The 12,797-nt window shown below is 37.4% G+C and overlaps 2 protein-coding genes across 2 annotated transcripts in view; both read right to left on the bottom strand.

Annotated features, from left to right (window-relative positions):
- Positions 1 to 2,250: 2,250 nt before the first annotated feature.
- Positions 2,251 to 3,331, bottom strand: Smp_095140 (putative hypothetical protein; the record flags this gene model as incomplete). The annotated part of the gene is made up of 1 exon (XM_018788776.1): positions 2,251 to 3,331. The coding sequence occupies one exon, from the start codon at positions 3,329 to 3,331 to the stop codon at positions 2,267 to 2,269; it is 1,065 nt and encodes a 354-aa protein (XP_018654285.1). The 3' UTR covers positions 2,251 to 2,266.
- Positions 3,332 to 7,551: 4,220 nt separating this feature from the next.
- Smp_095130 (putative porphobilinogen deaminase) overlaps positions 7,552 to 12,797 on the bottom strand; it is a 7,579-nt gene continuing 2,333 nt past the window's right edge. Inside the window, exons 2-3 of the mRNA XM_018788774.1 lie at positions 8,824 to 9,255; positions 7,552 to 7,967 (exon numbers count right to left, since the gene is read on the bottom strand). Coding sequence (XP_018654284.1) covers positions 7,782 to 7,967; positions 8,824 to 9,255 — 618 coding nt within the window. The 3' untranslated portion in view covers positions 7,552 to 7,781. The remainder of the gene's footprint in view (positions 7,968 to 8,823; positions 9,256 to 12,797) is intronic.

Raw genomic sequence — 12,797 nt, 5'->3', positions numbered from 1 at the left:
GATTTCATGCACCGTTAAGTTTGGTATTATAACGGTTATAGATTAACGAATCACGGCACTACAACAGTACCCTACCTGATAAGCTGAGACCCAATGCTGGGCTCACCAAACCTTCTAGCGAAATCTCTACACCTACTTCGTATTCCACGCTAGATACATCAGCAACCTCATTCCCACATCCCAGTCAACAGCACATGTCACCTGCACCATCTACGGATGAGACTTCAGTCTCACTTCCAGATCAACAGACCACGCCATTCTGGACCTCGAATGAGATCGCAGTCTCACATTCTGGTCGCCGAGTATGCCTACCCGTACGCTTTCGCGACTAACCTCTCAACCAACAACGGATGCGGTATAGGAGTCTACTCCTATACTACATGCATGCTACACTATTTTCTTTATCCTGAGCCCACGTCTCCGATCGCCGCCCTATTGGAACAATCGAATTCAGTTAACATTGGAGAAAGCTGGCCTGATCACCCACTCTCCTGTCAGCGCACTCGGCCGATGTTTCCTGGCTCCAGATACGTATGGCATACATTTGGTCCCGAACTTGGTTATTATTGTCTTTCCTGGTTTCTTGGCTCCATGTGGTTCCGTCCTACGTTTGAAGCGTTTTATGGTCTGGACTCCTACGAACGCAATATTCAGATTCTGGATACAAACAACTCTGGTTTTGCACGCTAACCCAAGCAACAAATACAACGTTTCTCCTGATACCATTCTACGTAAAAGACCTTTGGTGACAACTAGGGGATCAACTATCACTCCCTGTTCTGCCAATGCCTTCGTCTTACAATCGCACGTCTGCCGATCAGTCTCACGAACGAAGCCGCTACGTATCGACAGTGTATATCCTTTCTAGTGAGGGGCCCCTGTAGCCGTTGCTGCTAGAAGAGGTATGAGCCTTGCGACTTCAGAAGGGTCTCGGTCTTCAGCATGAGGCGCCATAACTCCTTCAACTTCCAGGACAGAGTTTAAATGGTTTAGACTGTTGATTGTGGTTAGCGTTTTTGTAGCAAGGATGTTTTCTACGGGATGGGGTTTCTGACCCCTACTCAGACCGCCTCCTCTACCAAGACATAGGCCCGGCAGTCGCTCTAGAAGAGCAACAGCTGAATCTCTGAAAAGATAGTAAGAAAACATCGTCCAATTGTTGAAACTTAATTATTCAACTATGTAGGTGATGAAACCGGAAATGATTTCAGCACAAAAATTTAGTTACAATGTCCTTGACAAATTCAGGTCACCTATTCGATTATTTTTGCCTGTGGTGTTTTAGTCTATTGTAGTTGGTCCTCACAGTCAGCTGGCTTCCAGTCTGTTAAGTAGAAATAATTACTCTGAGGCCTATCAAAATATCTCATAACATTACAGTGGTCGCCATTATTTAACACAATTGAAAGTACAACATATTCCTAACATGATTCATGTTTGCCAAGCTTTGTCTAACGGAGTAGGTTACTGGTTTATTGATAGCAAGGATGCCTGATGTTACCTATGATCCAATTTGTTTGAACAGAGAAGCAGATAAAACAGGCGTCAACTCGACACCATTTGTCTTTAAATGAACGATTCCCATGGTCCAACAACACACAAAGAACTGTTAGCAAAGACCCTATTTTCTCCCAGGTCTAGTCAACACAACCGTAAGTCATTGAACGAATATATAAAAAATGTACTTTGCATACTGAAAGATGAAGAAGAGGTTCGGAGTCCTTTACATAGATCCTAGGTAATGTAACAGCGATACGGTATATATCAGTATCGAGAATTTCGCGACACTCAGCTAGAACAGTTTGTTGTCCTACGTGCATCAATACGCGTAAAGTGGGATGAGTGGAATCGCAACTGGTATACTGTTTTTCATCAAGTTTACCAAATATACCATGTGTTCAACTCCAGAGTTCTGTGCAGAATACTAAGTATCCCAACAAAAATTCGGAGACTAAATCAATATATAGTGAGTCCAAACTACTTCTAGTATGATATCCAGGATTTAGTGAACCTGCCACCCATTTGAATAAAAGTAGCCACACAGAAAGAAATACCTATCGTTTTTCTAAAAACAACCTAGAAAAAATCAACTGCATAATAATTGATCTAGTGCTACAGGGACTATATTACTAACCCGAATACCTTGCCAAGAATAGTGAATGATTTGATGTAGGTTAAAATCACTCGTATAATCCTAACGTGAAAAACATGTACCAATTCTAATACTCGATAGAACAGAAAAGAGAAGTGCATTGCAAAATAAATTTTATTTGGATTCGTCATTTTTTATGTTATTTGTACAATCACATTTAGGTGATGGTGAGCAAACTTCTGCTACATTGTATTTACGATATTTGAAGAAATTTTCCAACAAACTGACACAAGTCACCTTACACAGAACAGTTATTGAGACAACAACTGAAGGCGATGAATTGCATATATTCCAAGATGAATCAACTGATTTGATTGCTTCCACTGTACGGCGTATAGCATCATCACGCGTAATAGCTTTGAAACCACGAGATTTGAACATAATCATAAACGTCTTCGATCCATTCAATGTAGATTCACAAGCAATTTGTTTTGGGACGTGTATAATTAAGGACTCGTTATCATTATTTGCGTTCTCGCCATCACTTGACTGGTCTGGAGGTACCTCAACTTTAGAACATTTCGTATTTATTTTACATGATGCTAGACCAAGGAAGTTTGACCACGCTCTTAGCACACAATTTTCGAGTGACGGTAAATCTGACCGACATGTGTCTACAACAGGCATCAAACGAAGAACATAACGAGACTCTGCATTGGAAGTCGACAGTAGTCTTTCGAATACACGATTGCAAAGTTCTGCCGCACTAAGTAAATGAGTCTGATGAAGAATAAAAGAACAGTTACTGACATGCGTCTTTACAGAACAGAAAACAAATTTGTTTTTCGAATTGGCAGGATAGTTTGAACAATTTTCACGAAGCAACTGTGAGTATAAGTCATCAGTATCACCATTCTTTTCATCACTAACCATATTAAAAGGTTTAGAACCAACTAATTCATTATTTGTATTTACAGGACTGTTATTTTTGTATGCCTCACTTCCATCCTTTTCAACAGAAATCTCATCTAAAGTATGATTTAACAAACGATAAGTCTCAATATGTGCTAACCGTTGCTGTTGATTGTAAGTTAGTATATAACCGGTCATGCCTGGCTGTAAATTTTTCGGAATGCACGACATACTATCGTTTGGATCATTCGGACGTGATTTTTTTGAACCAAAAGCACATTTTCTGTAGTAAGCTTTGCGTTTTTTCTTGGACTTTTGATGGTCCATATGCGATTATGCTATATTGTTCATAAATATGTGGTCAAAAACACACAATATAACTGAATGTAAGTTTTGATAAATACTAAGTATGATAAATCAATATATGTCTAACCAGAATTTAACCGAAATTATTTATGCATACAGAAAATATTCGTAAAAAATAGTCTGAGAAGTCGATGATCAACCGACAAAGTAACTAATAATGATAACAGTAATCACTATGAATATGAGCTATGAAATATTATGACCATTTACGTAAAACAACAGAGAGTCTGTATAGGGTCAGTTATGCAGATATTGAACAGGAAGTCAGTGCTATGGCAATTAAACAACCGGGAGCAGGCTCGAGTACTATTTATTCAATCATACATACGATATATATATATATATATATATATATATATATATATATAGGGTGGTTGAGTTGTAGTCTTATGAAAGGTCAGTTGTGGCCTGAATACTCAGTGGTAACACCTGAAACTGCAGTTGAGTGATACGGGCTACAAGCCCACTAGAAACACTAGTTCCTTGAAGTTTCCAGGTACTCATTGATAATAAGCACCAACTTGGACGAAATTTAGGTTATCCATGGCTTCTTATTGGTTACACTTAGCAACCTAATATTAGTAATCCCATGTAAGTAATGTATATTAATTTGTCGATGAGAATAAACCTATGACTGTTTAGTTTACTTGGGGACCGTGAGGCCGGACCTTAAGACAGAAAGCTATAGCATTGATTAGCTCGCCCAGACTGTACATCTGGTACCAGCGACACGCTAACAGTCAGATAACAACCAAAAGTAACACTAAATGACTACTGGTACAAAATCCAGTTTCCCACCCTTGCTCGCCCGGTAGTCAGAATGGAGCACAACTCAACAAACAGAAAGCTTTTGATCATACAGTTCAAATCACCCATATAGGGCGAAATCCTGATTACATATCAATAGGATTAAGAAATTATTACATGGGCACAACTACGCCATAAGTGGAAGAGGACAGAGTGATAGGTCAGTAATAAAGTAACGATAAATTGGGAAACGTAAAACACAAGAATAGTTTATGAGTTCAACAAAAGCTTACAAGTAATTACACAACAAGAATACAAATAACTGCAGATAGGACCATTCAGAAAGCTCAACTTAGTTTAATATTTACCCCGACATCTATACATGTAAAAGTCAACCTAAACAAGTGTAGTTAGAAAATATCAGGACTACTTGCCAACATATCACTCATTAAAATCAAAATAACTAAACAATAATAAACAAAGTACTTAGAAATAGGTTAAATATATTCAATATATTTGTCAGTCAATATAGAAGGTTATGGAACTTTACTAGCGTTAGAAATATAGTACACCATTTCCTGACTACACTAGTATAAATAAATCAATTCACATTATCATACTGCTGCAATAAGAACGTTGTGCTACTAATTTTGTGAAGATATGATACAAGTGTAAGAACAATGAGTTTCATATGTCAGTCAGACTTGACCATAAATAACTATTTTATCTAATATCCTTTTAAGTATTGGTCATAAGCGTTACCTGAGTTCACACTATAGGTTTTCAGAGATGTTTAAAAACTTAAACCGTTTATAGTCTGTCCGAAATAATGAACTACATAAAATGTGTAAGAGCTAACGAATCAATCAAGCAAGCAATCAAATAGGGGCGAACAAATAACGCAACTAGCAATGCATACATTTAAAGGTCTAGGACATACAAAAGTATCTGAGAATATTTATAAACTAGAATGATCATAAATATTAGCATCTATTTAAGATTACGGACTTCTATCAGTGTGAAAATCTGCCATTAGCTAACACGCTTATTGTGCTTAAAAACATAAAATCATACCGTACATGTGATGAGGTTTTGTGAGTTGCGTGTATGTTGATAGTTTGTGTCAAAATACGCATTATGACTACAACTGGGAAAAATAATTATGATAGCCAAAAACGGAGTTTAGATTCAGGTAATCTGTGGGGCTAAATAAACTTATAGTGATGACCATAGGATTTTCTTGGCACTGAAGGTCAACAACACTAGAGTACATAATGACTAAGAATTGGATTTATGACATGAGTAAGTCATAACAAAATAATTTACTCGAAAAAATAATACACCAGAAGTCATTAAACGCTTTTCGGCTGTTCGTATGAAAATACAGAAGTAACCCGTGCGTTTCAGTCACTAACAACTAATAATGAGTAATATATCAAATATGTGGTTAAAATTTACGGGTTACATTAATCATTTTCAACAACTTGGACAATCTGTGATTCGTCAGTTACACAGTAAACCTAGACGCTAGTAATGATCATAAGAGATGTTGGAAAGCTTTTTATGTGACTGGTCAAGTCTAACAATAGTTTTTATCCAATCAGTAATTCATAACCAACGTAAATCCTAGCACAAATATTTGGTGGCCTAAGTTTGTATACCATTATGGCACGAGGAGGGAAAATTAACATGAATAGCAAGGGGGTAGAAATAATGTAGTTATCCTAATGAAAAAAGAATCAATACTGAGAATATGGTAAGAAAAGACAGAATTAAAAGGCAGGCAAAAAGGAATACTGGATTTAGAGTGAGTGCATCTATACCACCATAATCAATTTTGAGCCATATCAAAGTCTTCAATCACTGGCCGCGATTACCGTGTGAATTGTAACTAGGTAGTCTGCATTTACTAATGTGGCTCAGAACAATAGTCAATGACTGAGGAATGATGTCTCTTTTTGGTTTAGTCACATTATACCTTGCTACTACCCATCAATTAATGTTCTTTATCAAGCATAAGCTTTTTATTGTAACGAGCTGTCTGTATCACAATACACATTTGAATACCTACGAGATGGGTTACAGAACTAGTTTGGACATATACTACATGCTTTTTTTCTAGAATAAGACCGATGAATAGTTAGGCAGAAATATGCTATTTATCACGGTAACGAAAACCGTAAAAAAAGTAAAATTTAGCTATTTACTTAGGATGGGACACTAAAAACAGATCAAGAGTTAACGTGAAATATTGAAAATAAAATAAAACGAATTTATTTTGTTAGCAATTTTTAAAATTTTCTAATCACAGGAGATAGGATTATCCATATATCATTCTTTATATAGTAAAATATCCACAATCAAGAACTTACTTTTAAGACTGAACCAATGTTTCTAAAATTAAAAAAACCTACTCTTTAGTAAGACATATAACTTTAAAGTTTGTTCTCCAATAAATGAATTTAATACTAGTTCCACTATGAATATGAATTTCAAAGAGAGTATAGGTTGGTCATGAATCCAATGAACTAGATAAACCAGTACAATTTCAAACATACTATATAGAGGGATCGGAACATTCAAACAACCATACTGCAGAATGATGAGTTTAATCGATGGTCAAAAATGTCTGTTTAGATGGGTGATAAAATGACCGCACGATTACAAAATCCTAGGAATGAGTAACTTGTGTACGTACAGGTATCAAAATACGATGTTTCTCAGGTGACTAATCAACAAAACAGTTCTTTTACGTTAGTTAAATAAAATAAAAGACCAGCTGGACTATTCCATTGAAGATATGAGTGAATGAAAACAATCTACACCAATCAAAAGACTGATTTGTTTATGGTTTGCGATTATTATGAAATAAATAGTGGACAATGGCTTTGTTATGTTTTATATTATTCTCAACTCTTACAATCAGTAACATATTTAGGATTTCTATAGGTCATTTTGAAAACAAAGTAACGGGGCATATCGAACAGTGGAATAAACCTACAAGTTCTGTTTGCCAAGCTTAAACTGATGTAGTAGAAAGAACCCGACAAACAATACAAAACGTTAATTTTACATATGGAATATAATAAGTTATTTTGTTGACTATCACAAAAAATACAGCTATTAGTTTAGCGTATGAGCGTTAAACAGCAATAGATCTCACTACTGACTACTACTCATCATATCACCTTATGTCAGGGATAATACTTGGACGGAAGTCACAGATATAGGATAATCATAAAAAAACTTAGATAAATTAGAGTCTATGGCCGACAAATTGTTGTAAAGCCAATTAAGGTTGTGCATTTGGAAACGCAAAACATGTTTTAAGGGGATTTATATCGGAGCATTTTAAACACCTAATAATAATATAACAGTAATTTGGAGCATCAAAATGAGAAACATATGTTTAGAACAATTAAAATATTAAGATTGCTCAAATAACTACATCTATTTTAATTGCAAATGTTTATTTTCACAATGTTAGTATTTACAATTCATGGGGCAACTTTAATAAACAATTTACATGTAAACACGACAAATCTACTTTGCTATGAAAAACCAAAAGATAAACAATATGGAGAGCATAAATTATGAAAGAACCAAAACAAAATGCAAGGATTGTCATTTAAAGAAAACTAATATCTGTTCATGAGAATCTATTTCACCCACTAGATTGGGAACGTATTTCATAAAGAATTTCATCAGCACCGGATAGAAGTAGACTTTTTGCTACTGTGCAACCCAAACTTTGAGCAATAGCCATTCTGAGACGGGACATTTCGGATGATGGAGTAACTATAACTCCCATAAATATAGATGTTGCATCCAATGCTGCTTTTAACTCATCCTTGTGACAAAGTAGAAACATAAAATAGGAAGTAATATGAGTTAATTGTAACAATAATTAAAAAAAACACTGTGAGCCATTCAAAAACGTTTTACCTAACTTCACGGCATGAAGAACTCATAAAATTTGGAGTTACTAGTCCAAACCACGTAGTCACAATCTATATCTGTATAATCGAAATAATCAAGAATAATAAAAGTTATATGTTCGTGCACTCCACTAACACATTCATAACTCCGACTTCAATACAGAGAACGAAACTACTTTCACTCTTTTTTCCTGCCTCGTTAACTGCAGATAAAAGTCAGCTTTTGTAATGAAAGCCACGTTGACGATAACTTCAACGGAATTGAAAATGGATCTTGGGTAAATAGGTCATATATTAGTTTCAACGATTAGGATTTATGAACTAAGTGATTGTCATTAGACACAGTCACAGTAAAAATGAATTAAAAGTGCATATAGTAATGTAACGAGACTGCACTGAAAGTTAACCATATATTTACCATATATCGATTTGGTTTCCCTTCTCGTAAGTAGTATTTTGGGTTTGCACATCTTACCAGACTAGTAATCTAATACACACAACTGTCTCCAGTTCTTAAGTATACTGCCTCAAATTATGTTTACAAAAAGCTGACCTCGGATATATTCTGCATAAATCCTATCATACATTGGTTTGAGTCCTAATGTTAATTCGTGAAAATCACCTTCAAAAAGTCTTTCGGCTAATGATAAACAGCTTGACTTTCAGTATATATATATATATATATATATATGAATAATTCAATTTTTATACTGGAATAAAAAAGGATGAACAGTTTATTTCTGCAAAGGAGAAATGTAAACAACTTACCTTAGTAGGAGAGGTTAGTGAGGTCCCCTTATTTTTGATTATTGGTGTATTTGTGCTCACGTCATCATAACTGCCCGATTTTTGCACTAATTTGCAGCTTGACTCCACACAATCATTTATGGGCATTTTATCCGGGAAAACAACAGAGGCAGATCTTTCTATACTCTTTCCACCATCAACACTTAGTATATTTGCATGAAGAGTAAGTTGATAATAGTTCAAATCTCCTTTTAAAACAAGATCACTGCGCACACCAATCGGGATAGAACAACCACCATCAAGTTGACGCATCAAACTGCGCTCAGCAATAGTTGTTAAGGCAGCTGACTCGTCATGGATATGCGATAACAAATCCATAATGAAATTATCGACTAGACGACATTCACAAGCCAATGCACCTTGACTCACAGCATAAAAAGAATCGGTTAAAACCTAAGGGAGGTAAAAAAATATCCGGAAACAAAAAATGACTCATGACAATTAAGACAATTCTTGATACCAGTTTTACTTGTGTATCAGAAAGTTGCAGAATTAACTTCTGAGGGATTGAAACCCTATAAATTTATCAACATTTTAGAACAATTGAATGGAAAAAAAACAGTTTCCAGAATATTTATCACTTTCTGTTACTATATTAAAACTCAATAAGTTTTGAAAACCCATCTATAATTGTAAAACTTGAATGACTACAAAAGCGTACTTTTGATCTAAATTATGTATTGCACATATTCTTTAAGAAAATTAGTCCCGCCAACAACATGATAAAAAATCTCAGTTTACGCTGAAAGGTTAATTCAAGTACCTTAATGGAGAGATCCTTATCAATCAATTCGCATCGTGACGAATTGTATGAACTTGACCTTGGCGAAAACTTTTATGATCTTCGAAAGATCAGAACATTGACGAACCTTTTCGATGATCTACCTAATCTTTTTGTACACTAAGCATATCCTGATAACTAAGCTCGCCATTCTAGATAACGACGATCAACCAGTTTGTGCTGAAGTTCACTACAGTTTACTTTCGCACAATATTTAAACACATACTTGGTGATAAAAAGGGACACCAAAATAAATGTGCCACATAAGATTAATTAGATTGTGTAGAGATGGAAAAGGAAGATGGGTATAATATAAATGAGTCAGTAAGAATTAAAAAATAGGAGCTCAGTTAAAAAGGCACGACCAGAAAGAATTCCTTTAGTTTAAGAAGTTCTCATTTATATGAAGGAATTGAAAGAAAATTACAGCAAGACCTCCACTGGCTTCTATCCTGGTAGATATTTGATAACATCTCAAGCCACTATACCAGTGCTGGACAGCTTTTTTTACTGGGGGAATTTCCGTGAGAACCCATTCCCTAACGTTGCTCCACTGTCTTGTGGATTGGACACATAGGTTAAAGGTTCGCGAGTGGAGCCCTACGAAAACCACCTGCATCGGTTTCCCGATCGTTGCTGCTACCTTGACGTGGTGGTCGGGCTCACTATCGTGATGAACCAATCGAGCTATACTGGCTCGAAAAATCGTTCCTCTAGGTCCGACCATGCATTGTCAGACAGGTCGGTTGAAGAGCGCTAAGACTAAACGCAGCAAACCCAAGGTCTGAAGGCGAAGTCGTACTGCTGACTGTACAGAGGTGAGACGGCAGTAAGGTGTTTCCTTCAGACAACCAACATAACAGCGACGCTGCCTTCCCACAAGGAGGGGTGCGGTTAGAAAAGGTCGACCTCGAAAACGCATACCTCACCTTATCCCACGGATTTCCGTCTCCGGCGGTAAGGTCCCAACGAGTACGGAGCTAACATGAAAATTACTCACAAAAAGGCCGTATGTGGCCGACCTCAAGCAGTTGTCCCTTGGGCACTGTCCTCAGATCACTAGGATCAACTCTAACCCAATTCCATTTTCAAGTACCTCTAGAAGAAACCTTCCACGGTGTGGGCAACCGGGAAGTGACAAACGCCCTCATACCTCTAACAGCATTCAAGATCAATGTATTCATAATCAATCTCCCTCCTCAATTCCTATTATTCCTCCTACATAGACTTTTAACATTAAACTTCCTCTTTCCGCCTCCTCATCAAGTGTCACCATAGCCAACGATTCTAGTGAGCTAAACACTGTCTCATGTCTACTGAAACCTCACTCTAAACTACACATTGGAGCTTTCAACTTACGTACACTATGTCATATCGGCTAGCCGGCCTCAATGGCTAAAACCCTAGAATTTCGTTCCATTAATGTATGCTGTATCTCCAAAACACGCATACAGGATCCTAGTATGGTCATTCACTTGACCTCACCTCGTCAAAACGGAGAGCCGATGAGATACACCCTCCATGTATCTGACGGCCAAATGGTTAGTTCTCGTGCACTGGTAGGTGTAGGCATAGTACTAAATACGAGGGCAAAACAAGCACTATTAGATTGGATTTCGTTAGCAGTCGCCTGTGTGCTGTCTGGCTAAACGGCTCCATAAGAACTCGGAAGGATAGGGACACACGTCGTTGCCTTTTCGTCGTTTCTGCCTACGCTTTCATTGGCTGAACCCCGGTTGAAGTAAAAGATGACTTTCACAGAAAGCTCTCTGAACTTCTTCATCAAGCTAAACGCTCAGACATACTACTTGTAGCAGGTGACCTTAATACCCAAGTAGGTAGCTTAAACCAAAGACAAAAACATTTACATGGGTATATAGTATTCCGGCTCACCGAACGGATAACGGTGATCATTTGTTGCAACTATGCTCAGGCAATCGTTTATTTTTCAGTCAGTCAGCTACAACATAGGACCAGGCACATATATGCTTCCGTCGAAGTTGCCATACCTCATTAGCACAACAAGATGAACACCGGATTCATAGAAGTAATTAATTTAGTGGTGGTAGTATATAAAAGAAAGATTGTATACAAGGATATAGTACAGGAAGAAAGAACGTTATGAAGCAATTTTAATCTCAAGGTTTAAGGGAAGATAAAGAGTGTATACACCTGCGCCACTGAGATCGATTCTGAGCCATGTCACCCAGAGTCTCCAACCAATGGTTACGATAGTCATGTGGACCCCAACCAGGTAGTCTGCATCTACCAAAATGGCTTAGTCTAGAGGTTAGTGACTTCAAGGACTGATGCCATGTTGTGGTTTGGCCGCCCCTAACTCTTTTCCAACCATCCCCTACACTAGTCAGCATAGCACGTCGTGGTAATCGGTGTTCAGGCATACGTAACGCGTGGCCTAACCATCTCAGTCGATGAAGATTCATGACCTCATCAACTGATTTACCATTATTCCCTAATACCCTGTGTCTAATCTCACTATTACTTACCTGGTGATCCCAGCAGATGCGAGCAATATTTCTAAGGCATCTGTGGTCAAATACTAGTAAATTAAGAGTATCTTCTACTCTTAATGGCCATGTTTCACAGCCGTAAGGTAGAACAGCGCGAACTGCTGCGCAGTATACTCGTCCCTTAATTGATAGACGGATATCTCGTCTTCGCCACAGGTGACGTAAGTTGGCAAAAGCCAAACGAGCCTTTTGAATTTGTGCAGAGATTTCGTCAGACACCAGCTCATTAGGGCTGATCAGACTTCCACGGTTAATGAAGTTTTCGATGTGTTCGACTACTTCACTCCCTATCTTTAGTTCAGGTGTTGACGCAGGCCAGTCCTGGAGTAACAATTTACATTTGGATGGTGAGAAACGCATCCCAAACATCCTGGCATTATAACTCAGTTCTAACAGAAGACTCTGCATTTTGTCAGCGTCTTCACCAAACAGGAATATGTCATCTGCGTATTTTAAGTCGCCTAGTGGACCCCCTGGTAGGAGATCAATTCCCCAAAATTCAGTCGAAGAGTGTTATTTTCAGCAATAGGTCTATAATGAAGTTAACCCAAAATAGGGGGGAGGGGAAAACACTTAGGCAAAGAGGGGTTTGTGGGAGGTTTTGTGTTTGAAAGGTGTGGTTG

Source organism: Schistosoma mansoni, chromosome W (genome assembly GCF_000237925.1).
Source record: "Schistosoma mansoni strain Puerto Rico chromosome W, complete genome".
NCBI lineage: Eukaryota > Metazoa > Platyhelminthes > Trematoda > Strigeidida > Schistosomatidae > Schistosoma > Schistosoma mansoni.
Note: the sequence above shows the minus strand (reverse complement) of the source record. Positions and strands in the feature narration are given on the sequence as shown.